The sequence below is a fragment of the Felis catus genome, chromosome B3 (assembly GCF_018350175.1).
Source record: "Felis catus isolate Fca126 chromosome B3, F.catus_Fca126_mat1.0, whole genome shotgun sequence".
NCBI classification, from domain to species: domain Eukaryota; kingdom Metazoa; phylum Chordata; class Mammalia; order Carnivora; family Felidae; genus Felis; species Felis catus.
The window spans coordinates 45857680-45883974 of NC_058373.1; the positions used below are offsets into that span (position 1 = coordinate 45857680).

At 38.7% G+C, this 26295-nt stretch overlaps 1 protein-coding gene across 8 annotated transcripts in view; it reads right to left on the reverse strand.

Annotated features, from left to right (window-relative positions):
- MINDY2 (MINDY lysine 48 deubiquitinase 2) overlaps positions 1-24559 on the reverse strand; it is an 82206-nt gene extending 57647 nt beyond the window's left edge. For 4 of the 8 annotated variants that reach the window (XM_011282904.4, XM_019832349.3, XR_006599185.1 and 1 more), the window contains exons 1-2: positions 23507-24558; positions 8174-8231 (exon numbers count right to left, since the gene is read on the reverse strand). In XM_011282904.4, the coding sequence (XP_011281206.2) occupies positions 8174-8231; positions 23507-24364 (916 nt within the window). In that variant the 5' untranslated portion in view covers positions 24365-24558. Of the gene's footprint in view, positions 1-8173; positions 8232-23506 lie in introns of all 8 variants that reach the window. The other 4 variants (XM_019832350.3, XR_006599187.1, XR_006599186.1 and 1 more) reach the window with 2 other exon arrangements.
- Positions 24560-26295: the final 1736 nt, after the last annotated feature.

The window sequence follows — 26295 nt, forward strand, 5'->3', positions numbered from 1 at the left end:
GACAGGAGCGAGCCGGATACGGGGCTCAAACCCATGAACTATGAGATCATGACCTGAGCTGAAGTCAGACGCTTAACCAACTGAGCCACGCAGGCACCCAATAAAGTATCTTTTAGAAAGTCAGACAGGGGCGCCTGGGTGGCTCAGTCAGTTGAGCATCAGACTTCAGCTTGGGTCATGATCTCACTGTTTGTGAGTTTGAGCCCTGCGTGGGGCTCTATGCTGACACCTCGGAGCTTGGAGCCTGCTTTGGATTCTGTGTCTCCCTCTCTCTCTGTCCTTCCCCCACTCACACTGTCTCTGTCTCTCAAAAAAGGAGTAAATGTTAAAAAAAAAAAATCAGACAATACCACCATCCCAACAACTGTCTTCCTTACTCATCATCATAGTCTCATCATCATGTGAGCTATTCTGGATAAAATCATAGTATATATTCCTGCTTGTCTTCTGCTTCTTTACATTATCTTTCTACCCATGTTCTGCCTTCTACCTACACTTCTTCCCTACCTTATTTTATTAAACTTCCTAGCACTTCCTAGGTATCCTGGCTTGTCATGTTCCTTTCTCAACGCCAAAGCCCTCCAACAGGCTGTGTCCATGTTTGGCCCTGCTCTAATACTCTAGTAACAGAAATTTTCAAATTAAAATGTTCTCCTCTAACCTTTGCCAATCAAAATTCTCATTCCCTTGTAGTCTCTAAGCTGGGTGCTACGAAAGCAATTAATGGTTTATTTTACAATCTTTCTACTAGTGTTTGCTTACTAACTCAAAAGTTTCTCCAGTTCCTCCAGAGAACTGAAGTAATCTCAAGAGGAGAAAATCCAAATAGCTTAGAAAATTAAACAATTTGTTCTGGCAGGGTTGGCCCTGAATGAAGTTTACTTTTGGCAAGGCAGCGTCTTCAGTACCTCTTTTCTTACATCACTCTTGCTTACTTCTCCCCCACCTCTCATTAGGATCATATTACTTTCATGCTGCCCCTAGGACTTCCAAACCACTTTAGGTACCCCAGATGTAGATATTTCTTCGCTTTTCTTTTTTCCCTATTAAAATTCTCTACCCTACATCCTGCTTCCTCATGGCTTTGCTAGCTAACAATTTAATATACAAAGACATCCTAATTATTTTCTAAGAAAAATACCATGTTAACATTTTCATAGTAGAATACACTTATGCAACCACATTCACTGCACTGTTGATACCTCCAAATAACTTGCCCACAGTATGTGCTCAGTCAGTATTTGCTGGACAAGAAAAATAAAAGAAAGAAAAAGACTAGTGGGAATTTCAAATACTGTATCAAAAACACTGTTGAGGGGTGAAGGGGGAGGAGGGACATACTTTTGAGTATATGAGCGTTTCAGCATTCTTTAAATCACCTAAGAGGGTGCCCAGATGGAGACAGCACATCATTTAACCTCTTTGAGCTTTGGTTTCTTCATCTGTAAAATGAAAAAGCACTACAATTTCTGATGCTTTTAGTTCCATTCCAATCTTATCCTTTTGTACTATTAGTACCTCCACACTTAATATCTTTTGGCTCTGCTCATGGGTCTCGGCACTACAATTGTATTCTTCATTTATGGGAAGTAACAGCAAAAGAGCTCATTTAGTGTCAGAAGGTATGCAGACAAAGGCAAGAAGAGTGGTGGTAATAACCAGTAGGGAGAAGGTAGGTAAATGGCATCAACCTATGACAGTACAGAAAGCAGAGCCAGAATGAAGCTAGAAACTGTAGAGTAGCAGTATAGTTTAGGTTAACACTGACCAAGAGAAATATAATGCAAGCCACAAATACAAGCCCACATGTAACTTTAAATTTTCTAGTAACTACATTAAAAAAAAAGTAAAAATAGATGAAATTAATTTTAATAATTTATTTAGCCCAGCATATTAAAAATATCATTTCAACAGTATAAGAATTAATGATACTTAATTTTTTTTATTAAGTCTGAAATCCAATGTATATTTTATACTTATAGAACATTTCAATTCACATTGGCAAAATTTTAAGTGCTCAATAGCCACATGTGGCTAGTGGGTACTATACTGGACAGTGCAGGTTTAGGTGATTCTGGTCATGATCTGAGAACAAAGGAAGCAGAGAAGATAGTGATTAGATATGGAAGAGATGGGTAGGAAATTGGGTTCACAAATATATGTTCTCATTATTTAAATTATATATTTTAAACATTCAAATATCTATTGATATTTGACCATATCTGAGCTACTGCTCCTACTTCCTAATTGGTCTCAAACAGACCATCTTAAAAACTACACTTAACATGTTATTTATCCCACTTAAGAAACTAAAATAGATTAAATGCCCTATTATAGTAAACCCTAACTCCTCTACCTGGCTCCCAAGAGTCTGTAACCCATCTAATCCAATCTCCTTTCCTGTAACTATACAAAATGCAGACTTACCAACTACAGTCAAATTGTACTCATTCGCCACCCCTCCAAATATGTCTTACATATTTTCACGTCTAGCTTGAACTTAAAATATTTCCACCTACCCCTAGCCTTGTAATATTCTTTTTACTTCTTTACAAGGGTTTAGGGTCTAACTGTAGTATTCTGTACTCCTCCTTCCTTCTAATACTCCTCATGACTTCACTCTCCTGGCTCTTCTCTTACCTTCCTGGTTACTTCTTCCTTTACTTCTCTATCCTCTACCCCATGCATTTCAGCAGGGGCAATGTTGTCCAGGGGGGTGGGGGGGGTAGCAGGAGGGGGACAAAAACTGATTCCCTGGGGGAGAGGCCAAAAATATCTTAGCTATTATAATAGTTTGTGGCCTTCAAAGGGCACAGTACATGAAGAAATATACAGTGTGTCTGTGGTATTAAAACCTCCTGGAGGGGCGCCTGGGTGGCTCAGCAGGTTATGCGTCAGACTCTTGATTTTTTGGCTCAGATCACAATCTCATGGTTCACGAGACTGAGCTCGGCATCAGGCTCTGTGCTGGACATGGAGCCTGCTTAAGATTCTCTCTCTCCCTTTCCCTCTGCCCCTCCTTTGCTGGTGTGTGCATGTGCTCTCTCCTCTCTCTCAAAAAATAAATAAATAAATAAATTTCCTAGAGTAGATGACTAGGGCAAAAAAAGTCTACAAGGCTCCTTAGGGGGGGCAATAATTAAAAGACTGAGAAACACTGCTCTATCTTATGTCTGTACGCTGGGGAACTTCAGGGAACAATCCTGACCCTCTTCTCTCTTTATGCTGTCTCTAGTAATGATCTCACCAATTTCCACAGATTTTAAATACCATTTTTATTCTGACGATTCCTAAATTCTTATCTTGAATTTCAATGTCCTCTGGAACTCATGGACTCTCCTTAGCAAAATCTTCTAGGTATTTTCTTCTCTTAATGTTTCCTTCACCTTCTCGCCTAAATGACATCTGGCTCTGGCTTGATAACACTGCAGCCTTCTCAAGTGATAGTTCTCAGGGCATCTGGATGGCTCAGTTGGTTAAGCATCCGACTCTCGATTTTGGCCCAGTCATGATCTCACAGTTTGCTGTACGGAGACCCTGCATCAGGCTCTGCACTGAAAGCACAGAAGCCTGCCTGGGATTCTCTCTCCCCCTTTCTCTGCCCCTCCCCCATTCACATGCATTCTCTGTTTCTCTCTCAAAATAAATAAACTTAAAAGTGGCAGTTCTTCTCTCTCATACTTCTTTACCAGTGAGCCTGAAGGTGGAGCAAATATCTGTTTGCTCCTTGTCATTCTCTCTCCCACTCCTCCCTAAAACTTCTCAATTTTAAAACTCATGTCATCAAATACTACCCATCATCCATCCACCTGGTTGCAGTCCTCTACCAACTTCAGATTAATCCCTCTCATTCCTAGCTCATTATCTCTCTCCAACACAAATCCTGCCATAATTTTTGGTAATTTCAATATTCATAGAGCTGATCCATCCAATAACTTAGCCTTTCTGTTCCTTGACCTCTTCTTCAACAAAAATCTTATATTCTACCTTACCTCAGAAACTCATTCCCCATGGTCATACAGCTTTGTCATTATCAGGTTCCAAAAATTCTCAGGCTCCATTAGGACCTAAAATCCACTAATTCCACAACTTTTGCCTTCAACATATTTATATCTTTATTTCCTCTTTATACAACTTCAATTCTATGGTCCATCATTATACGCTCTCTCTACACATATCTTCAATTCCCTAGACTCTTTCTTCAACAAATTCACTTGGCAAAACTCCAGCTCTGGTTAAATCCTGCTCCCACACTATGTAAGTCTATAGTAATGCAGCTAAATGTGACTGGAGAAATCATACCACCATGTGGCCTGGTTTCACTAACTTCAGGAATCATACCACATCTCCCGTTCACTATGCTACTCTTCTACAGACAACTATTTTATACCTTCCCTCTCATCTTTAACAACTCCTTCTTCATCCTCACTCACAGCTCATGACCTGGTTCCCTATTTCACTGAGAAAATAAAAGCACTCAAGAGACCTAAAAGCTACCACAACCACATCTACCCACCTACCTGCATCTATTTTTAATATGTCTCACCTCTTACTGCTACAGATGAACTATCTGTACTATCTAAGTCTAATTCTTCTATTTGTCAAAAGTACTCTTGGGGCACCTGGGTGGCTCAGTCAGTTAAGTGTCTGACTTCGGTTTGAGTCATGATCTCACAGTTTGTGGGTTCAAGCCCTGTGATGGACTTTGTGCTGACAGCTCAGAGCTTGGAGCCTGTTTTCAGATTCTGTGTCTCCCTCTCTCTCTGTCCCTCCTCCATGAGCGCTCTGTATCTCTGTCTCTCAAAAATGAATAAAAACATTAAAAAAACTTTTTTTAAGTTCTTTTCCTTTTCTCCAGTTGTTTTTTTAAATAGCTTTGAGATATAATTTACAGACCATACAATAAACCCATTTAAAGTATACAACTCAATAGGTTGCAAGTATGTTAAAGGAAATCATCATGATCTAATTTTAGAACGTTTTTGTACCCACCTAAAGAAATTCTGTACCCATTAACAGTCAATCCCTATATGCCCTTTTACTCCTCCACCAATCCCAAGCAACCACTAATCTACTATCTCTATAAATTTGTTTATCGTGGACATTTCATATAAGTAGAATCATGTATGTGGTCTTTCATGACTTGGCTTCTTTGACTTTAGCATAATGTCTTTAAGTTTTGTGTTTTGTTTTTTTTTTTTTTACAAGAGAGAGCATGAACAGGGCAGAGGGAAAGAGATTTTTTTTAATGTCTATTTATTTATTTATTTTTGAGAGAGACAGAGGGAGAGAGTGCATGTGCATGCAGGAGAGGGAGAACACCAAGCAGGCTCCACACTCAGCATGGAGCCTGACACAGGGCTCCATCCCATGATGCTAGGATCACGACCTCAGCTGAAGTCAAAAGTCAGATGCTCAACCAACTGAGCCTCCCAGGCGCCCCCTACGTTTTGTTTATCTACTCATCAGCTGATGGACATTTGAGTTGTATCCATTTTTTTGGTTATTTGAAAAATGCTGTTATGAACATTTTTGTACAGGTTTTTGTATGGGCATATGTTTTTACTTCTTCTGGGTGAAATTATAGGGTCATGCGGTAATTCTATGTTTAACTTTTTAAGGAAGTGACAAATGTATTTATACCTTCATTTCCTCTTTAAGCAACTTAGATTCTATGACCTGTCATTATAATCTCTCTCTACACACATCTGACAAACTGTTTTCCAAAGTAGCTATGTTATGTTACATTGCTATTGGCTATGTATCAAGGTTTCCAATTTTCTCTTATACCCACCCTGTCTGGTTTCCTCCCATGCACATGTCAAGGTTACCAATGACCTCTATGGCTCAATCAATAGTCAAATTTTAGTCTTCATCCAGCTTGACCTATAAGCAGCATTTGGTTCAGCTAATCTTACTCTTCACTGAAACTTCATTTGGATTCTAGGAAATCAGTCTCCTGTTTTTCTTCTACCTGGCTTGAACATGCCTGTTATTCCTTATTCCACAACCTCTCATCATTGGCATGTTCCACACTCAGTCCATTAACCTTTCCCTTTCTCTTTCTACATTCATTCTTGTGATTTCATGCAGCCTACCATTTATGTATGTTGTCTGTTGCCAAATGTACATTTACAGGCTAGATCTGTACTGCCTAATACATTAGCCAGTAGCAACATATGGCTACATAATTTTAATTAAAATTAAATTTAATGCTTAGGTCCTCAGGCACATATGCTGCAGTTAAGAGCTCAAGAGCCACATGTGGCTAGTAGCTACCAAAACTAGAAGCAGAGATACGGAACATTTCTATCATCACAGAAATTTCTACTGTATAGCACAGATCTAGACTTTTCCTCTGAACTCTAGATTTATATATGCAACTGCCTTACTGAAATCTCCACTTGGATGTCAATAAACACCCTAAAACCAAAATCCTGTTATTCCTCCCTAAACATGTTCCTTCCATATTTTACCTGTTTCAGCTGATGTTAACTCAATCCTTCCAGTTTTTCAAGCCAAAAACTATGGGGTGAACCATTCTCACTCTACATTCAACTGACCACAGAATCTGACCACATTTTACAAATTTCCACTTCTACTACCTTGTTTAAAGCCACCACCATCTTTTGCCAGTTCTAATAGCATCTATCGTTATAATAGCTTCCTGATATCCCTCCTTCTGTCCTTTCCCTCTTAAATTCTATTTTCACATAACAGCCGGAGAATTCTTGTTGAACTCAAAGTCAGATCACATCAGTCCTCTGCTGAAAATCCTCTAATGGTTTCCAAGCTCACTCACAGCAAACATCAAAAGTTGCTGTATTAGCCTATAGAGCCGTATATGACCTGACCCCAATTGCTTTTGGAATGTCATCCCCTTTCCACACTCCTTGGAAGTCATACTGGCTATTCATCAAAGCACCAAGCATATTTCAGCCTTCTCCATGAAATATAATTTAGAAATTACAAAGTTTAGGGGTGCCTGGGTGCCTCAGTCAGTTAAGCATCCAACTCATGAGTCATGATCTCATGGTTTGTGAGTTCGAGCCTCGCGTTAGGCTCTGCACAGACAGTGCAGAACCTGCTTGGGATTCTCTCTCTCTCACTCTCTCTCAAAATAAATAAAATAAAAACTTAAAAGAAATCACAAAGTTTAAGAATCACTAAGCTACACTAAAAGAGGTATAAATAGAAATTCTATTTCCAGATATCTGGGTATTCAAAAGTAATCTAACCTTAACTATAAGGTTTCCCTAACCAGTGAGTAGGATTAAATTATATTAATTACATAAAGAAAAGCATCTTCCAAAAGCCGCAATCTCCATTACTTCACTAAGCCTGTATTTCACAAAAAACCAGTTAGCTAGTTGTCAAAATAATCAGCTGACAAATTTTTTTACAAAATTTTCCTTACACATTTAATTACTAAAAGAACTAAGAATATGGATTAAGATTTCATATTTAACAGTATAAACATATAAATTCTTATTCATTAAATTGTAAGACTTCACTGTGATATACAGCTACCCGCTCTGTAAACAAGTTCTACTGAAAGCAGCTGGTCTGCAAACTGTGTATCACCAGTCTGTTTTGAAATAAGAAACTTGCCTAAGTATGCAACTTAATACACTGCTTCCTTCATCAAGAAAATTTGCTCTGAAACATTTCAGATCAACTAAACAGTGTATTTATGTACTTGTTTTACATTTTGGCACAAGCCCCTATCTCACTGTGGCTTGGTAACTAATATTTCATAGACTGGCAAAGGTCCATGAATCACACTTTGGATAGCACTGCTCTAAATTATCTCCTGGATCTTTAAGTCTACTCAATATATTTTTTAACACTTTCTACACGCAATGTCAGAATTTCTGTACCATTTCCCATTCTAAAATTTATTAGGAATTATTATGTATCTTGTTCTTTTCTGGAAGTTACTCAGTCTCATTTATATTACAGAATTTTAATGCTGGTTAGAAAAGCCTTCAGAAAGGTTTAACATCCAAAAACAATAACATACGGGTAGAAATTTTTAATTAAGAGCTTCAAAATTATAATTTTAAAGTAGATTATATAACAGCACTTCAGAAAGATGTAATTTGGTAATATATTAGTTTTAGAAATGTTTATTTTGAAAGAGATATAAAGTCATCCACTTTTCAACACTAACCTAAATATTCCATCAGCTGTTCAGCAGTTATGATTTCCATCATCGGTGGAAGTTTCACCTGAAAAACAAAGTATTTTTTCTATAAAATCAAGTGTTTTAGGTGATTAAAGTGTTTCTTCAGTAGGAAACATATGCATGTATGTGTACATATGTTTCTACTATATGTATACATTAATAACTCATGTTACCAAAATCTTTATAACTAATCTTTATAAAATATAACGCAGTCAATCCTATCACCATAAAATTTCCAGGGTGGTATAAGATCTCATAGAGCCATTGAGAAATCTGTTTTCAAAGCCAAGTGCTATGCCTTTCACCACCCACTATGATTGTCACTAGGTTCCTACAAAATGCAGTTAAAGGGCAGGAAGAGGCACCAAACATGTGACAGGTCACCCATGGAGCAGTTTTACTGAAGACAGGCTTGAACACAGCTCAATATGCCATTACTTCAGTTTACCTTGGCCATTTTTATTGCTGAATGACTATAATAAATACAGTATTAAGATATTAGTCACATACTGAATAATTTGTACTGTACGATTCCACTTACAAAGTTTAAAAGCAGGCAAAATTAAACTATATTGTTTACAACTGCATACTTGGTGATAAAATTATAAAGAAAAGTAAGGAAATGGATACTATAAAAATCAGAATTATGGTTAGCCCTAAGGTAAGGGAAGGAGTTATAGTTGGAGATGACATATAAGAGCCTTCTGGGATGCTGGCAATGCTGTATTTCTTGACTTGCATGGTAGTTCCAGTGACATTTGCTTTATAATAACTTGTTAAACTGTACATCTCTGTTTTATGTATTCTACATGAGTTATAGTTCACAAGAAAAAGGTTAAAAGTAGATATATACATTACAATTATATTTACGTTTCTAAATTCAGCTGCAACACATTTGTGTCAAGGTTTTAACAGAATTGTCAGATGGGTTACAGAGATATTACAACCAATGGATTTACAACCGTAAATATTTTAACGGACTTATTCAAAAGCATACTCTTGTGGTACATTCATGGAATAGGAGAAAAATAAATACAGTAGGATGGAAACTCAAAGCAAGTATCAATGATAGGAGAACAGTAATGTAATTAAACATTCTTCAGGGATTATTTTTTGGGAATTTTCTGTTCAACCAAGGAAATCATTTAAATCATCAATTTCTTCAACAATTCCCCCAAGTATTAAAGAAGGTGCTCTTGGTATTTATGCTAGCAAATGTGGTAATAGCATGTCACAATTTTTTGTTTGTTTTAATCAATGAGTAAGTTTTAAAACAGATCCCTGTAAAATAGAACAGTTTGACACCCTATGAGAGCATACATGACAATTGACGCTTATGATTTTTTTCATCCAGGGGATTTATCAGTGATTGAAAACCAAGAGATGCCATGCAGGTTTTAATCATTACTTGATTCTAAATCATTTTTATTTTCTATGACATGTTTTTCAAAAAACTATAATGACTTTTTTTTTTTTTTAAGCAGTTTTAGTCTTACAGGATATTGACCAGAAAGTGCAGAGTTCCCAAATACGGTATATTTTTAAACTGAAATTCATTGACAAATTATGGTCCCCTGCCTGTTTGTCTAAATAAAGTTTTATTGGAACAGTCACTCTCATTGTTTATGGATAGTCTTTGGCTGTTTCTGCACAACAATAACAGAGTTGAAACTTTACAAGAGGGATTATAGAGCCCACAAAGCCTCAAATATTTACGTACTATCTAGTCCTTTATAGGAAAAGTTTGCTGATCCCTGCTTTAGATGATTTTAACTGTTACTAGAATATTTTATCAGGCTATTTTGGTACCACTATTGAAGGTCTGATATTTAAACCAGTAGTTTACATTCACTGTGAATGCTTACATTCTGACCAACTGTCAGAACTTGAAAGTCTCATTTACACCTAACAATGTTTCTTACATAAAATAAGACCTATACATTCTTTTACTCCAGACAGGTTCAGTCAGAATATATTCACCAGAAAATTCCACAGACAGAGCTTATTCTCTGCTTTGGTTGATGTAGTAATCCTACTATAAAATTGTCAAAATAAGAATTAACAGAAGTTTTAATTGTGGCATTTCTGTCAAAATATGAAACCAAGGCACTAACAAGTGTATTTATTTGGGAAATACATACTATAATCCTAGATTTCTACAAATATGATTTCAGGGTTTAGCCTTGAAATTTCCAAATAATAACAACTGCCTACCATAACAACTGCCTACCATGTGTTTGCCGCAAACAAGAAAATGACAACCTCTATACTGATTTTAGAAGTGGGACAACAAACATGCAAATATTTTAACTGACTTATTCACAAGCATACTCAGTGAAATATTCATTTCCTGAATCTTAGCCAACAAAATATTCGTGATATTCATAAAAACTAAGGACAAATAAACATAATTGTGAAGGAACGCCTGCCTCTCACTAACACTGTTGAGCCATCAACAGATTTTTTTTCTTTAAACCGCAAAATGATCTTCCTGAAAGCTTGCTTCTCTTTTTGCTTTCCTCCACCACCATCACCTCAAAAACAAGTGGCAGGGACAGCACCTTGGTGGTTCAGTTGGTTAAGCATCCAATTCTTGATTTCAGATCAGGTCATGATCTCACAGTTTGTGGGATCAGGCCCAGCTTCAGGGTCTGTGCTGATGGCGCAGAGCCTGTTTGAGATTCGCTCTCTGAAAATAAAAAAATACTTAAGGGGTGCCTGGGTGGCTCAGTCAGTTAAGCGTCTGACTTCGGCTCAGGTCATGATCTCACAGTTCATGTGTTAGAGCCCCGGATTGGGCTCTGCGTGGACAGCATGGAGCCTGGTACCTTCTTAGGATTCTGTGTCTCCCTATCTCTCTGCTCCTCCTCCTTCACGCTGTCTGTCTCTCTCTCTCACTCAAAACTAAACATAAAAAAATTTAAAAAGAAAAAGAAAAAAATACTTTAAAAAATGCTAAAGGTTTTGTTAATGATCCTAAGACTTTCACTCCTTTGTCTCTTTAGATTTTACTGAAGAAGAAACAGGTTGGGGAACAGCTAGCTAAGAATACAGAATATAATAACTGTGGTGTTTTGTCCAAATCTCTAAATTTTAAATTTTACAATGAAAAAACGAATTCAAACGAAGTAAGACCTAGATTCAAGGTGGTCTTTTAGTAGTAATCTATAACATATTTTTTTAAAGATTTTATTTTGAAGTAATCTCTACGCCCAACATGGGGCTCAAACTCATAACCCTGAGATCAAGGGTCAGTCACACGCTCTACTGACTGAGCCAGCCAGGCACCCCATAACATATTGTTTTTAAGTAAATGAATACTTTCATGTATATAAGGGTAGTTGGAAGGTACTCTCAAATAGTTTATTCTTCCTAAAATATGAGCAAAGCTTCTCAGCATATAGTAACATATAGCTCCAAATTAAGAGTTCAAACAGAGTCTAGGAAAATAAATGATGTCCTAACCTATAAGTAAGATTTTATTGGATTAAATGGATTTCCTGAGCAAATTAATAACATAAGCAAAGAAAGAATACTGAACAAAAGGAAATAGCTACTCCAACTCCAATTATTCAACTATACAGTAAAACCTCATTAATTCAGCCCAATTATTGCCTGAGTGGCTTAGTCGGTTAAGTGTCCAACTTTGGCTCAGGTCATGATCTTGAGGTTCGTGAGTTTGAGCTCCACTTTGGTGTCTATGTTAACAGCTCAGAACTTGGAGCCTGCTTCAGATTCTGTGTCTCCCCTCTGCCCCTCCCCTTCTTGTACTCTGTCTCTCTGTCTCTCAAAAGTATATAAACATTAAAAAAATTTTTTTTTAATTTTTTAAATGTTTATTTTTGGAGAGAGAGACAGACAGACAGACAGACAGAGTGTGATCAGGGGAAGGGTCAGAGAGACAGGGAGACACAGAATCCGAAGCAGGTTCCAGGCTCTGAGCTGTCAGCACAGAGCCCGACATGGGGCTCAAAACCACGAACCATGAGATCACGACCTGAACCGAAGTCAGACACTCAACCAACTGAGCCACCCAAGCGCCGCAACATTAATTTTTTTTTAAATAAGCATTAAAAATTTAATTCAGCCCAATTATTCTGTAATTCTTAGTCATTTAAAGAGTGAAGTATATTTGACCAACTAATCTTTGACAAAGCAGGAAAGAATATCCAATGGAATAAAGACAGTCTTTTCAGCAAGTGATGCTGGGAAAACTGGACAGCGACATGCAGAAGAATAAACCTGGACCATTTTCTTACACCATACACAAAAATAAACTCAAAATGGATGAAAGACCTCAATGTAAGACAGGAAGCCACCAAAATCCTCGAGGAGAAAGCAGGCAAAAACCTCTTTGATCTTACCCACAGCAGCTTCTTACTTAACACATCTCCAAAGGCAAGGGAAACAAAAGGAAAAATGAACTACTGGGACCTCATCAAAATAAAAAGCTTCTGCACAGGGAAGGAAACAATCAGCAAAACTAAAAGGCAACTTACAGAATGGGAGAAGATATCTGCAAATGATATTATCAGATAAAGGGTTAGTGTCCAAAATCTATAAAGAACTTATCAAACTCAACACCCAAAAAACAAATAATCCAGTGAAGAAATGGGCAAAAGACATGAATAGACACCTCTCCAAGGAAGACACCACATGTCCAACTGACACATGAAAAAATGTTCAACATCACTCATCATCAGGAAAATACAAATCAAAACCACAAAAGATACCACCTCACACCTGTCAGAATGGCTAACATTAACAACTCAGGCAACAACAGATGTTGGTGAGGATGCGGAGAAAGAGGATCTCTTTCTCATTGTTGGTGGCAATGCAAGCTGGTGCAGCCACTCTGGAAAACAGTATGGAGGTTCCTCAAAAAACTAAAAATATAACTACCCTACGACCCAGCAATTGCACTACTATTTATCCACAGGAAACAGGTGTGCTGTTACAAAGGGACACATGCACCCCGATGTTTATAGCAGCCCTACTGACAACAGCCAAAGTATGGAAAGACCCCAAATGTCCATCAATGGACGAATGGATAAAGAAAATGTGGTGTATACACATACACACACAATGGAGTATTACTCGGCAATCAAAAAAAATGAAATCTTGCCATTTGCAACTACATGGATAGAACTGGAGGGTATTATGTTAAGTGAAATTAGTCAGAGAAAGACAAAAATCATATGACTTCACTCATATGAGGACTTTAAGAGACAAAAGAGATGAACATAAGGGAAGGGAAACAAAAATAATATAAAAACAGGGAGGGGGACAAAACAGAAGAGACTCAAATATAGAGAACAAACTGAGGGTTGCTGGAGGAGTTGTGGGAGGGGGGATGGGCTAAATGGGTAAGGGGCATTAAGGAATCCACTCCTGAAATCATTGTTTCACTATATGCTAATTAATTTGGGTGTAAATTTTAAAAAATAAAAAATAAAATAAAAAAAAGAGTGAAGTATATTTGAGAACAGACTCAAGTAAGATCAAAAAACTTTAAAAAATTTTTTAACTAAAATTTAAAAAATAAAAACAAATCTTCCATGTCAAGTGTTAATAAAATCTTAAACAAGAATGTAAAACATCCCAAAAGTGATATGCCGAGATTCTGACACCTATGACTTTGGTATTCTGTGGGGGGTAGAGAAATGCAGGAGACCCAATAATAACTAAGAAATAAGCAGTTTATACAGGTGGATGGTAAGTACAAAAACGACCAAATAATATAAATTTTTAAATATTTAATTAGAATACCAATAAATAGGAAATACACAGTTTGATTTATAACACCTTCACAAATTGAGGAGTTACTTGAGAAGATAAAAAGTTGAGTATTTGCCAATTTCTGCTCTTTAGGAAAGTCAGAAAAAAATTTAAGATATTCAACTTCTACTAATTGTCATATAATATGCATGTTACCCTTAATCCACAACAATCCTATGAAGCAGATTTCATTACCTTCATTCTAAGAATAAATTAATGGGCTGAAAAGTTAATTTGTCCAAAGCAGCAAAGCTGTGATGTGAATTGAGATCTGACTCCAAAAACAATTACCCTTTCCATTATACCAACATTTACAGACTTAATAGCAAAACACTTTGTTTAAGCAAAATCTTAAGTAAAACATCATCCAAAATATATCTTAAATGAAAAGTTGACAGAACTTGGTGTATAATGAAACGTGGACAAAGGGGAAATAATAACTGAGGTTGACTCTAAGACTCAGGGGACTGGAAAAATTAAGATCCCTATAATCAGTAAAAATAAGAAATTTGGTAAGGGTAGATAAGTTTATAGAAGGAAATGATATCTGCTTCAGAATTGTGAGGTTTAGTTTAACATTCAAATAGAAAGTTGAGTTGGAACTCAGGAAACAACCATTTTTAATTTGTACATGAATTATTTGATTTTTGTGCTGCAGTCCATTTTTGCATTACGTATGGTAAAACGGACCAACTAAACAATACAATTCCTTCTTAGTTCAAATTTCATTTATTAAAAAAAATACTTTTAAGTAATCTCTACACCGAACATGGGGGGGCTCAAACTCACAACCCCAAGATCAAGAGTTGCATGCTCTATGTAATTGAGTCAGCCAGGTGCCCCTACTGATTTTGAATATACAGTAAATCATACAGCACTCATGATTTTTTAGATGAAATTGTAAAGAAATTATTTTTAAAAATATTAGAAATACTAATGGGAATCAAAAGGAAGAAATGTAGCTTCTTTCAAAATAAAGACTAAAAAAGTTAAGAATCCTTTCAATATACCTTTAATTCTGGCTCCAGCAAATAAACGTACATATTATAAGCTATTATAGAGGGGCACCTGGGTGGCTCAATCGGTTGAGCGTCCGACTTCGGCTTGGGTCATGATCTCATGGTTTGTGATTTTGAGCCCCGCACTAGGCTCTGTGCTGACAGCTCAAAGCCTGGAGCCTGTGTCGAATTCTGTGTCTTGTCTTCCCCTCTCTCTGCCCCTCCCATGCTCATGCTCTGTCTCTCTCTGTTTCTCAACAATAAATAAACGTTAAAAAAAAAAATGATTGTTAAAAAATTGAACGTTAAAAAAAAAAAGGATATCATATATCATCTTCCTATTCTAATTTCTTATATGTATCATTAATTTATTATTTATCATTTATTATCAATTAAGAATGGTTCATTTATTATTAATTAAGAATAATTATTATACTTAAAAATACTAAAATTCAGGCTTTATAGTAAATCTATTTATCATCAGTATTTCCTCTCAGGAAAAATTTATGAGACAACCTTCAACTTAGAAAAGCCAATTTCAGGGGTAGCTCAGTCAGTTAAGTGTCCAACTCTTGGTTTTGGCTCAGGTCATGATCTCATGGTTTCTAGGTTCAAGCCCTGCATCAAACTCTGTGCTTACAGCATGGAGCCTGCTTGGGATTTTCTCTCTCCCTCTTTCTCTGCCCTTCCCCTGCTTGCTCTCTCTCTGAAAAATAAGTAAATTAAAAAAAAAAAAAGAAGAAAAACAATTTGAAACATGTTCGCCATCAATTTCTATCACAATAAGACCCCATCCTCAGAGTAACACCAAGGCCTATTTAAAACTAGTTAAAACCATCAGAAACTGCAGATACATTCATACATATTAGATTTTTAAAAATATCCTATTTTATATGCAATCAAAGAGTTTCAGAGCAATGAAGAATGGTACAGTGGATATCTATTTAAGAAGCTCACAAAGCCTGGGGCGCCTGGGTGGTTCAGTCGGTTAAACATCTGATTTTGGCTCAGGTCCTGATCTCATGGTTGGTGGGTTTGAGCCCTGCATCAGGCTCGGCACTGACAGTGCACAGCCTGCCTGGGATTCTCTGTCCCTCTCTCTCTGCCCCTCCCCTGCACACGCTTGCGCACTCTCTCTGTCTCTCTCAAAATAAACAGACTTTTAAAAGCCTAGGTGCTGAAAAATCTACCCAAAGAATAAGCGACAATGAAAGTTTGCATTAGTTGCTTGAAAAATAGATGGGAATAGCTACTGAAGTAGTCCAGATAAGATGAAGGTGGCCTGAACTAGGGTAGTTGTAGTAGAGATAGAAGTTACTAATTAATGAAAATATCAAAGAATGCATTTCATAAACTTTGAAGGGAAAAACAAGCTCATTCACCACAGAAGCTAAGAAAGTCTCTGATGCTGGAAGTGCCAGATAATTCAGAGAACAGGGGGTGAAGCAGAGGGGGCTAAAAATGGAAGGAGTCTGTATAAAGAGCAACTGGTACCAGATCCCCAGGATCTGTTCTAAGGAATCATGAAGGCTATTTCTGCTCCTCTGACTTTATCACTGGTTCTTCCAGACTGATTTGTCCCAGACTTATTGTCCACTATTTAACTTCCAAACCACATATCCCAAGTAACATCTCAAGTTCTGAAGTAGGTGATAATCTTAGCTTGGGCAAGTGATTTAAAATTTATGTACCTCAGTTTTGCATATATGTAAAATAGGAACATTGTCTACCTAAGGATTTCATGATATAATTGAAAAAATTAAGAGGAAATGCATATAATTCATGTAAAATATTTAGCAGTGTATCTGGACATAAAAATAACCAAGTACTGGGGTGCCTGGGTGGCCCAGTTGAGCACCCAACTCTTGATTCCAGCTCAGGTCATGATCTCACAGTAGTGAGATTGAGCTTCAGGTCTGGCTCTGCTCTGTCAGCATGGAGCCTCCTTTGGATTTTCTCTCTCCCCTCCTCTCTGCCCCTCCCCTTCTCTCACGTGCATGCACAAGTGAAAGCATGTGCACTCTCTCTCTCTCTAAATAAACATTAAAAAAAATAATGGAGTACTACTATTTTTCAAAGCCATGATTGCTGGTACCATCTATGCTCAAATGTTCTTCACCTGGCACTCAATATAGATAAGGTGGATGGGGAACAGGAAAGTTATCCACTGAAGGACTACTGGGAGCAAGGAGAGAGGAGAAAATGAACCCATCATTAATAGGGCAACCAGCCAATGGAGTAGTCATACTATCATCAGTCCTCACCCATTTTATCTCACAAATGAAGAAATACAATACCAATCCTAATTCTTAAAAGAGATTGGAAATGAAAGTCTCATAAATGTTACTTGCATCTACTGTGTAAACAAACTCCACCGTGTGAAGTTATTAATCTCTTCTTACAGGATCTATATTTAAAAAAAAAAAGGGTGGGCAGAGTCTAAAATGGAATCTTTTTTTCCACTTTTATAAGTAATAAATACACTTGGAAAGACTCAAAAGAGCTTTGTGCCTACTTTGGGAAAAGGAAAATGTGAGAAAATTTATATGATTGCAACGTTCTTATAAGTCAGGAAGTTTGAAAAAAAATAAAAGTAAAAACCAGTCTGAAGCAAGGTATATGAAAACAGTACAAGAAAAGTTTTCAAGCAGGGAAGGAGAGGTAGAGTCATACTCATTGCTGACAAGAGGCTCACCCTCATGATGCCTCATGTGCAAGTGCTAATAAGAGAGAGGACATCCATTTGAACATCTTTGAATTTTCCGGTAATGGCCTTTTGTTCATTTTGCTGTTGGGTTGCTCATCTCTTTCTAATTTATAAGGGCTCTTTGTAAATGAAGAAATTAACCATTAGACACATAATCTGGCAAACTGTTCCCTCAGTTTGTGGTGTGTGTTTTGGTTTAGTTTCAGGTAGCGTTTTTTGGGGGAAGAAGGGGGTTGCGGTGAGAAAGCGACTTTTTTTTTTTTTTTAAACCTTCAGCTTTTTCAGTTTTTATAGAATCAAATATATCAACCTTATTTTACAGATTCTAGGTGTAATGTCTGGAGAAACCAGTTTTAATATAAAAAAAAAAAAATCTTGTTTCAGAATCCTGGCATTCCTCTCTTGACTTGGAGGAGGAGATGGTCTCAGTTCCTACCAAGCAAAGAGAGGGGGGAAAAAAGAATTTCCTACCTAAAAGGGCTGGGGAGGAAATGAGATGTACTTTCAGCATCTTAATTTTTAGAACAGTGTATTCATTCTTCTACTAAAATGCTACATAATCATTAGATATTACAAAACTATCATAACGCACAGAATAAGTTTATATGTTTTTTTCAGTGTTTGATTCCCAGAACCTATAACATTCTTTCTATAAGAAAACAAATGTATGACAAAGCAAGGATTCCCTCTATTAAAGTAATACTTTCATAAACATGATGATATTAATGGAGAAACTTTAAAAAATGTTCATAGTATAAAATTTAAGTTACACAAAGTAGAAAAATAATAGCATAATGAATTTCCCAAGTACCCATCACTTGGCTTCAACATTTATAACATAACTATCATGTTATCAGTATCATCAGAAACTAAATTTTATATCTTTGACTTGTTAATTTTTACAAACACATCCATTTTTTTTTAGTTTTAAGTAATTTCTATACCCTAAGTGGGGTTCAAGCTCACAATTCTGAAATCAAGAGTCACATGCTCTACCAACTGAGCTAGCCAGGCACCCTGAAACACATCTAAATAAGTGGGTCATAGCCTTCAAATACACCTATAAATAGCACTGTGGGTTTTTTTTTAATGTTTATTTATTTATTTTGAGAGAGCGCGTGCATGTGCACACACACGTGGGAGAGGAGCAGAAAAAGGGGGGAGAGAGAGAATCCTAAGCAGGCTTCCTGCTGTCAGCTCAAACCATGAGATCATGACCTGAGCAGAGAGACCTGAGGTGATCAAGAGTCAGATGCTTAACTGCTTAACTGACTGAGCCACCCAGGTGCCCCTAGCATTGTTTTTGATAGATAAGATGAAAGATTAAAGAAAAACTGTAAAAAAAAACCCACTAAGTTTAGTCTAAAGTAAAGAAGCAAAATGAATACATATTCCAAAGCATAAATTTACCTGGTGTCAGTTAAAGAGAAATAGAAATTTGAGCCTGAATTAAATTTAATGAATAGGTTTCCTTTTTTGATTTGCTGGATTATCACAGCTCAACTATTTCAGAGATTATGAACGATCACCTACTCTTCATCAGTCCTAAGGCAACCTATCTATAACTAAAACTCCAATATTTCCAACACAGTACTGTTTGATAATTTTAACTATCATTTCTCATCCAGAACTATGGCACTTACTTTCTTTGAATCACTCAAATCCTCCCAACATGTTTAGTTTATTGATTTTTCTCATTACTCCACCTTCCTTCAAAGACATAATCACCTGTTTCATTTTCAACTCTAATTCCATTGACTCTCCACAAATCAGCCGTTGGAAAGCTCAGTCCCTGATATAACCCTAACCAGCCATTCTTTCTGTTCCTATTTCCAGGTATTAGAAAACTACTGGGGAAACAAACAGAAACAAAGCAAAATGTATATACTACAAGTTTTTAAAGCATAACCCCAACTTATCCATTGCTACTTACTACTTTTTATTTATGTCTCAAATTCCAAGACATAACCTCTATGAGATTAGAATTTCTTTAAAATACAATGTGCCTTTCTCATACAATCCTCCCCTCCAAACTTTAAAACCTCTCCTTGCTAATTACTGACAGGTTCAATAGTGATTGCTGATAAGGTCAATTGTTATTGTGCCAAAATGGGAGAATGAGGCCTCAATTGCCATCTGCCTCTCTATCTTAACACATCCTTGTCTCTGTATCTTCCTTGTCCCATTCCTTCCATTACTTCAGAAAATGAGATTGTTGCTCCTTTCCTCTGAAGAGAACTTTACCACCTATTCTGAGGAGTCCATATTATTCGGACTTTTCAGCATCTTCGTCCTCACACCCATTCTTTTTCAGTAAAATCTTTTGTACTCCAATAGCTCCTTGATGCTGTTGCACTTGACAATTGATAACTGACCGCTTTATCACAGTTTCTCTCCAAGACTACTATCATGACACTGTCCTATTTCCAGTTCTCAGTCATATGTCACATTATGCCTATACTGGTTTCTTTTACACGCTCTCACTCTTAATGCTTATTGCCTTTCCCCCACCAAGTTTAATCGTTGTTCTCTGTTTTCGCTATTGTCTACTGGAGAATGGGATGGAAGAGGGAGTGGAGAATTACAGGGAGGAATTAAGCTGGCAATTTGTAGTTTCCCACATATTCTCAATGATAAAAAAAAAAAATTGAGAACTATGGCTCACCACTCTCAATGAAGTATTCATTTATTCTCATACTTATGGTAAGTAAACTACCATACTTAGGTCTATGCAATAACTCCCCCAGTTTTTCTCTATAATTTGACCTCTTCCCTGACACTCGACGCTTCTAGAGGCATGATGAATATTTATATTTTCATGTCCCACTATCAGACATTTCCAACCTGACACAACTAAACTTTGACATCTCCCAGCTGAAAACACTTTATCTTTTGAATGACGCAATCTCTATTACCCAGATTAGAAAAGGTGGGGTCATCTTCATTTCCTTTGTCCAGTTAGCAATCATTTAGGCTCCAACATTGTCTTCATCAAAGAGAAGGGGCAGAGAATTCCCCATCCAAAAGGGCCATCCTCATCAATTCTTCATGTTACACTACACTTCTTGCTACACTACAATCTTACCCCTAGTCTAATCTCAAACAAACAAGACCACTTCCAACATATTATTCTCAGTCGAGTTCCCTATGATTAGCTAAATATAAAGTGTAAGCACCACTTGTGTTTACAGTGAAATCTGACAGCTACTTTTTGTACCCTATTCACTATTTTTCTCTACCTCAGCCTTTCTCAAACCTTCTGGTGTCTAAACTATTACAGTCCTAAAAATTATTGAGGACCCCAAAGAGCTTTGGTCTATGTAGGTTATATCTACCCATACTTACCATACTAGAAATGAAAATTGAGAAAAAATTTAAAAAGAATAAATAAGCACATATTCCATTAACTCTCAGAGCAATGATATTATCACATATCATATAGCCTGGAAAACTCCACTGACACTTGTGAAAGAATGAGAATGAAAAGGCAAATAATAGCTTAGTATTATTATGAAAATAGTTCTGACCTCTAGCACCCCTGGCTCTCTTTGAGAAAACTGCTTTATCAGACCCTGCTTCTCTTAATCTGCCTCCCTATCAATCACTGATTACTGATGAGTAACGTTTGTGTGTAGCCATAGCCTGGAGGCAGACAGGAGGCTTAAAAACCACAGATTTATAAAATAGCCTCCAAATTAATAAGCACGCCTGCTCATTAACAGTCTAACACAACTATCAATTTTATTTCCTGCTAATGCTATTTCCTTCCCTCTGACTCTGCACTTCCAACCAAGGTTTGAATCATGAAAAAGAACAAATCTTTTTCTGCTTCACCAGCTTTGAATACACTATTCCCTCTGGCTGGAAGGCCTTCTATCAACTCATCCTTCAGATCCAGTTCATAGATTACCTCTTTTATAAAGCTGTCCCTGACACAACGCATCCCCAATTACCCTTTTCTAATTCCAAAGCACATTTAGAACTTACCACATTGCACTGTAATTATCTATATGTGTCTCCCCACTAAATGGGAGCTACATGAGGGCAGACTTGCATCTTGCTTGTTTTTGTACTTCTAGTACCTCACACGTAGTAGGAACTCAAATGTTTGATCATTTCATTGAAGCCATGTCTGAAAGAGTCAATTCAAAGCTCATCTATCTCCAAATATTTCAGATCATAGCACTTGCTCCTTCCTCTGAACTTTGGTAGTACTATCTGGTAACTAAGAGAAAAGAAAATTTAAAGAACTGTTATCCCTTCCTACAAAAAGACTAGGGTCTTTGGCCTGTATATCAAGTCTGACTCTGACATTTAAGGGCTTTCATCAAGTGGTTCTTCACCTTTCAGTCTTACTTTTTATTATTCACCAGTATGAACTTACCATTTCTGTCGGCTAATAAACACACATGCACACGCACACGCGCACGCACACACACAATCCATTCTATTTTCATCCCTTTTGTTTATATCCTTCCCGCTCCCACAATTCCATTTCCTTATTATTTCAAATTTACTTTTCCTTAAAAGCTTGGTATAAGACCCATCAATTCCATGAAGCTCTCTGGGCCTATGACAGACTAAAGAAAAATTTCCCCTTTTGGAATATCTAACACATTTCAATCTGTTGTTTACAACTGAAAAATTTACATTTATATAAACAGATGTATACATATATAGATGTATTTATAATGTATTGCCTTGCATTGTCCTTTAATAAGTCAATGATGCAACCCCAAATAGCTCCCCAGCTAAAGCAGACACAGTCTTCATCAAACATTTGAGTGCCATTATGTACCAGATACTGCTAAGGTTTCTAATCTTATTTCTTTTGCATCAGCCCTTGCTAGTAACAGGAAGATGAAGGCACGTAATATATGCTATTTACTTAATTTTTTTCCTAACCGGTCAGAATAATCCAGGTTATTTTTTTCTAGGAAACAGTTTATCAATGGATATACTTATCAATTAGAAAATAAGAGGTGTGCTATAAGATCCTGCATCTCAGCACCCTCAAACTGCAAGCTTGAGTAAGACACTTCAGTTATACACAACACACTGAGTCCCCTCAATACACTTTAACTTTTGAAGGGCCCTTACCTTTCTTGTTCCTTTACCTTGAATATATCTTTTCTTATTTGAGTCATTACAATTTTAATTCCCTTAACCTTGACAAGTTCTGATGCAAGTAGTATGCAACAATGTAGTAACAGTCATAATGCCAAACTGTTTAAGCAGAAACAAATAAACAAGGCAAATAAAAATCATGCATAAAATGAAAACAATCTTTGAAAACCAAGAAGTTATGGTAACTGGGCTCAGACCAATGCTTTCCCTTAAATGGAATTTGTCTAACGGGCCACATCTTCCCTATCACCATTTCCTTAAGTATCTACACCCAAATGGAGCAAGTATTAGTTGGAAAATCGGCTAAACATAACCATCAAAACTTGTTCCCTGCTATCATGGATTGATGGTAAGTAACTTCTAAAGATCATTTTCCCCAGTTCTTCACTCTTGCATATGTGACAGTCAGTAAGAAGGAAACACAGAAAAATACAGTTAAAAAAATAATCCTAGGGTTTAGGGTGCTCTAAATCCTTGTTTTTAAGAACATCAACTGAATGTTGAACTCGTAAACACTAGAGAGACCTGAGGTTGCCGGCAATTCTTTTACAAAATACATATAAGAATATTCTTTGGACAAGAGTCCCAGAATGAATTTCATGGGAGAACGAGGAAAGAAAAGAGGAAACCGTCAGCTGACATGCAGCAGCTCCTTCACCCCGTTTTCCCCCTCCCCAAAAGCTGTAGGAAATAGCTGCAGAAATGTACCTTCCAGGCCAGAAGCAAAACATTGAGGATGGCCAGCAAAGGGCAGGGTCCATTCTCATTCTGAGTGATGATGGGTGTGTTCTCTTCCTTCCACTGGATCCACTTGATGTGATAGACAGATTGTCCCGGGAAGCGTTCCTTGGAGGCCGCCAGTACCTGAGCTTCCTCCCCCTCCTCCTCCTCCTCCTCTTCTCGGCAAAGAGGCACAGCCCGGGGCAACACCGCCGCGCCCTCGCCCTCCTCCTCCTCCCCGGGGACCCGGTTCTCTGCTCCCTCCTCACTATTAAACTCAGAGCTACTGGGGAAAGAATGCAGGTTAGAGAACGACTCCAGGGAGTCCAGGCTTGGCGATTCCCCAGGAGGGCTCGGGTCGCTGCAACTGCTACTGAGGCCGCCGGCGCTGCTAGGCTCCTCGGAGCCGGCGGCCGCCAACTCTGCCCGGCAGGTGCCGGCGGAATCCGCGCGGCAGCCGGCGTCTCCGGCCGGACCCGATCCATGGTCCGCTCCGGCCTCCGCGGTCTCCGGCGAGGCGGTCACCTTGCGTTGCCCTCTCAGAGGCGCCTTCTGGGCAGCAGTGTTCTCCAAATCGCTCTCCTTCAAGTCCAAGCCCGGAAAGGAGCTGCAGGGTCTGGGAACCTGAGGAGAGCCGGCGGGAGAAACGGAGTCCAAGAGGCTCCTCCCGGCGGCCGCCGCCCCCTGCCCATTCCCGCCTCTGCTCTCCGCCGCCCATACTCCAGGACCATCTCCGGCGGCGAGCCTGGTCTCCGGTGGCCCTTCCTGCGGAGAACCTGTCCCTGGCGTTGGCCCGATGGCCACCCCGTGTTCTAGTGGCTGCAGGCTCTCGGGGCCGCTCTCCATGCCCAGCCGCCAGCCCCTCGCTCTAAGGAGACCGCGGCGGGTTCTCTTCAGCCAGCGCCTCGGACGCCATGACAGCGGCACTGGCAGCTACAGCGCCCTTGCGCGGCCTCGGCCAGGCACGTCACGGGGAGGGCACCGGGAGCGCGCGCGCGCGCCGCCGCGCTATCCGCCTGCTTGGGGAGTGACTGAGCGCCGCCGAGGGAGGGCGACCCCTACCCGGACCCGCCCCTCCTACGCGCCCGCCCGCTGGAGCTAGCTCCCGGAAGGCGGGGCGTGGCGGGCGTGGCTAGGAGGGTGTGGCCAGAAGGAAAACATCCTCTCACTATGTAGCCGGAAGTTGAACTCTAGGGCAGCCCAACCGCGCGCGGCTTCTTTAAAGGAGAGGCGGGCAGAGACTGTTTCGGTTGTGACCCTTAAGAGCTGGGGTGTGTGTGGCCCGGCCTAGGGCTCAGGATGATGAGTTGCCTGTGGTTGTGTTATTTGGAAAAGAGCTCGTCCCCGAAGAGCTGAGGAGATTTGTTTCCTCCGCTTGTAAGATGGAAAATTGAAGGAATTTCTTACGAGATGCGGATTTTTAAAGGCTGTGCACTTACTCGAGGTGTTTGGATTACTACACCGCATAAATTCCAGTCTCCCAGGGTTTTGGCTGAGAAACACCGGGCTCCTCACCAGCTACTGGTGAAAACGTTCGCCCTACTTGAGGCGTCAGTGCGGTTGTGGATACTGGCCTGCACAGAAAAAAAAAAAAAAAAGTGGGTAATTTTGGGCCAATAATAATAAATTAGCTTCTGCCTGAATTAGCCAAGTCTTTGCGGTTTTGTCAACTTGGCCTCACTTTGATGGAGTGGGAAGTGCCTGTTCCTGAAAGAGTTTTCTAATTGCAATTGATTCGTCTTAAGGCCGTGCAATTTTCAGAGAGGACAGAGTAGGCTGCAAATTTTGTTGGTGACAAAATGGGATTTGGGTCCTATTCTGACCTGTTCCCCACAAGGACGCCCCTCTCTCCCCTCCTCCCGTTTTTGTTTGTTTGTTTTTTGTTTTCTGGGTTTTTTTTTGTTTTTTGTCTTTCAACATTTTTTAAGCTCCGGGGATACAAAAGATGACAGGGCAGGTCATCTTTCGTGGTTAGCCATAGAAATAACTGACGTCTAATGGAACGGTATCTTTCTGTATCTCTTTTCATTCGAGAAGGTAGACAAAATTACAAATTGGTATTTCATTCACTCATTTAACACCCCTCAAGTCCAAGTACATTCTGGAAACTGTGGCACTGGTGAATAAGAGAAAGGGCTCATATCTTCTTTGGGTTTACTATCTAGTAGTTGTTTTGTTTTTTCTTGTTGCTACGTTTTTATTTATTTTCACATTTTTTTTTAATTTTTTAATTTATATTTTGAGAGACTGAGCAAGCAGAGGAAGGGCGGGGGTGGGGGGGTAGGGTGGGGGGGTGGGGGAGGGGTAGAGAGAGAATCCCAAGCAGATTCCACACTGCCAACACAGAGCCCAATGTGAGGTTCCAACTCATAAACTGTGAGATCATGACCTGAGCCAAAAACCAAGAGTCAGATGCTTAAGGGACTGAGCCACCCAGGGTAAGACACATACTGCTGAAGGCACCTGGGTGGCTCAGTCTGTAGAACATGATCTCAGGGTCGTAATTCGAGCCACACTTTGTATGTAGAGTTTACAAGGTATATGCTGCTGGATCAAGCTTTTTACAGTATTTAAGGCCATTAAGTGTAAATGAGAATATAAGAGGTTTCAGGAAATTCAGAATTTAGTATGCTGCCTTGATTATAAATAGATGTCTAAAGGTGTATTATATGGCTGCCTGGCTGGCTCAGTCCGTAGAGCATGCAACTCTTAATCTCAGGGTCGTGAGTTCAAGCCTCACATTGGGTGTGGAGCCACTTAAAAAAATAATACGCTAA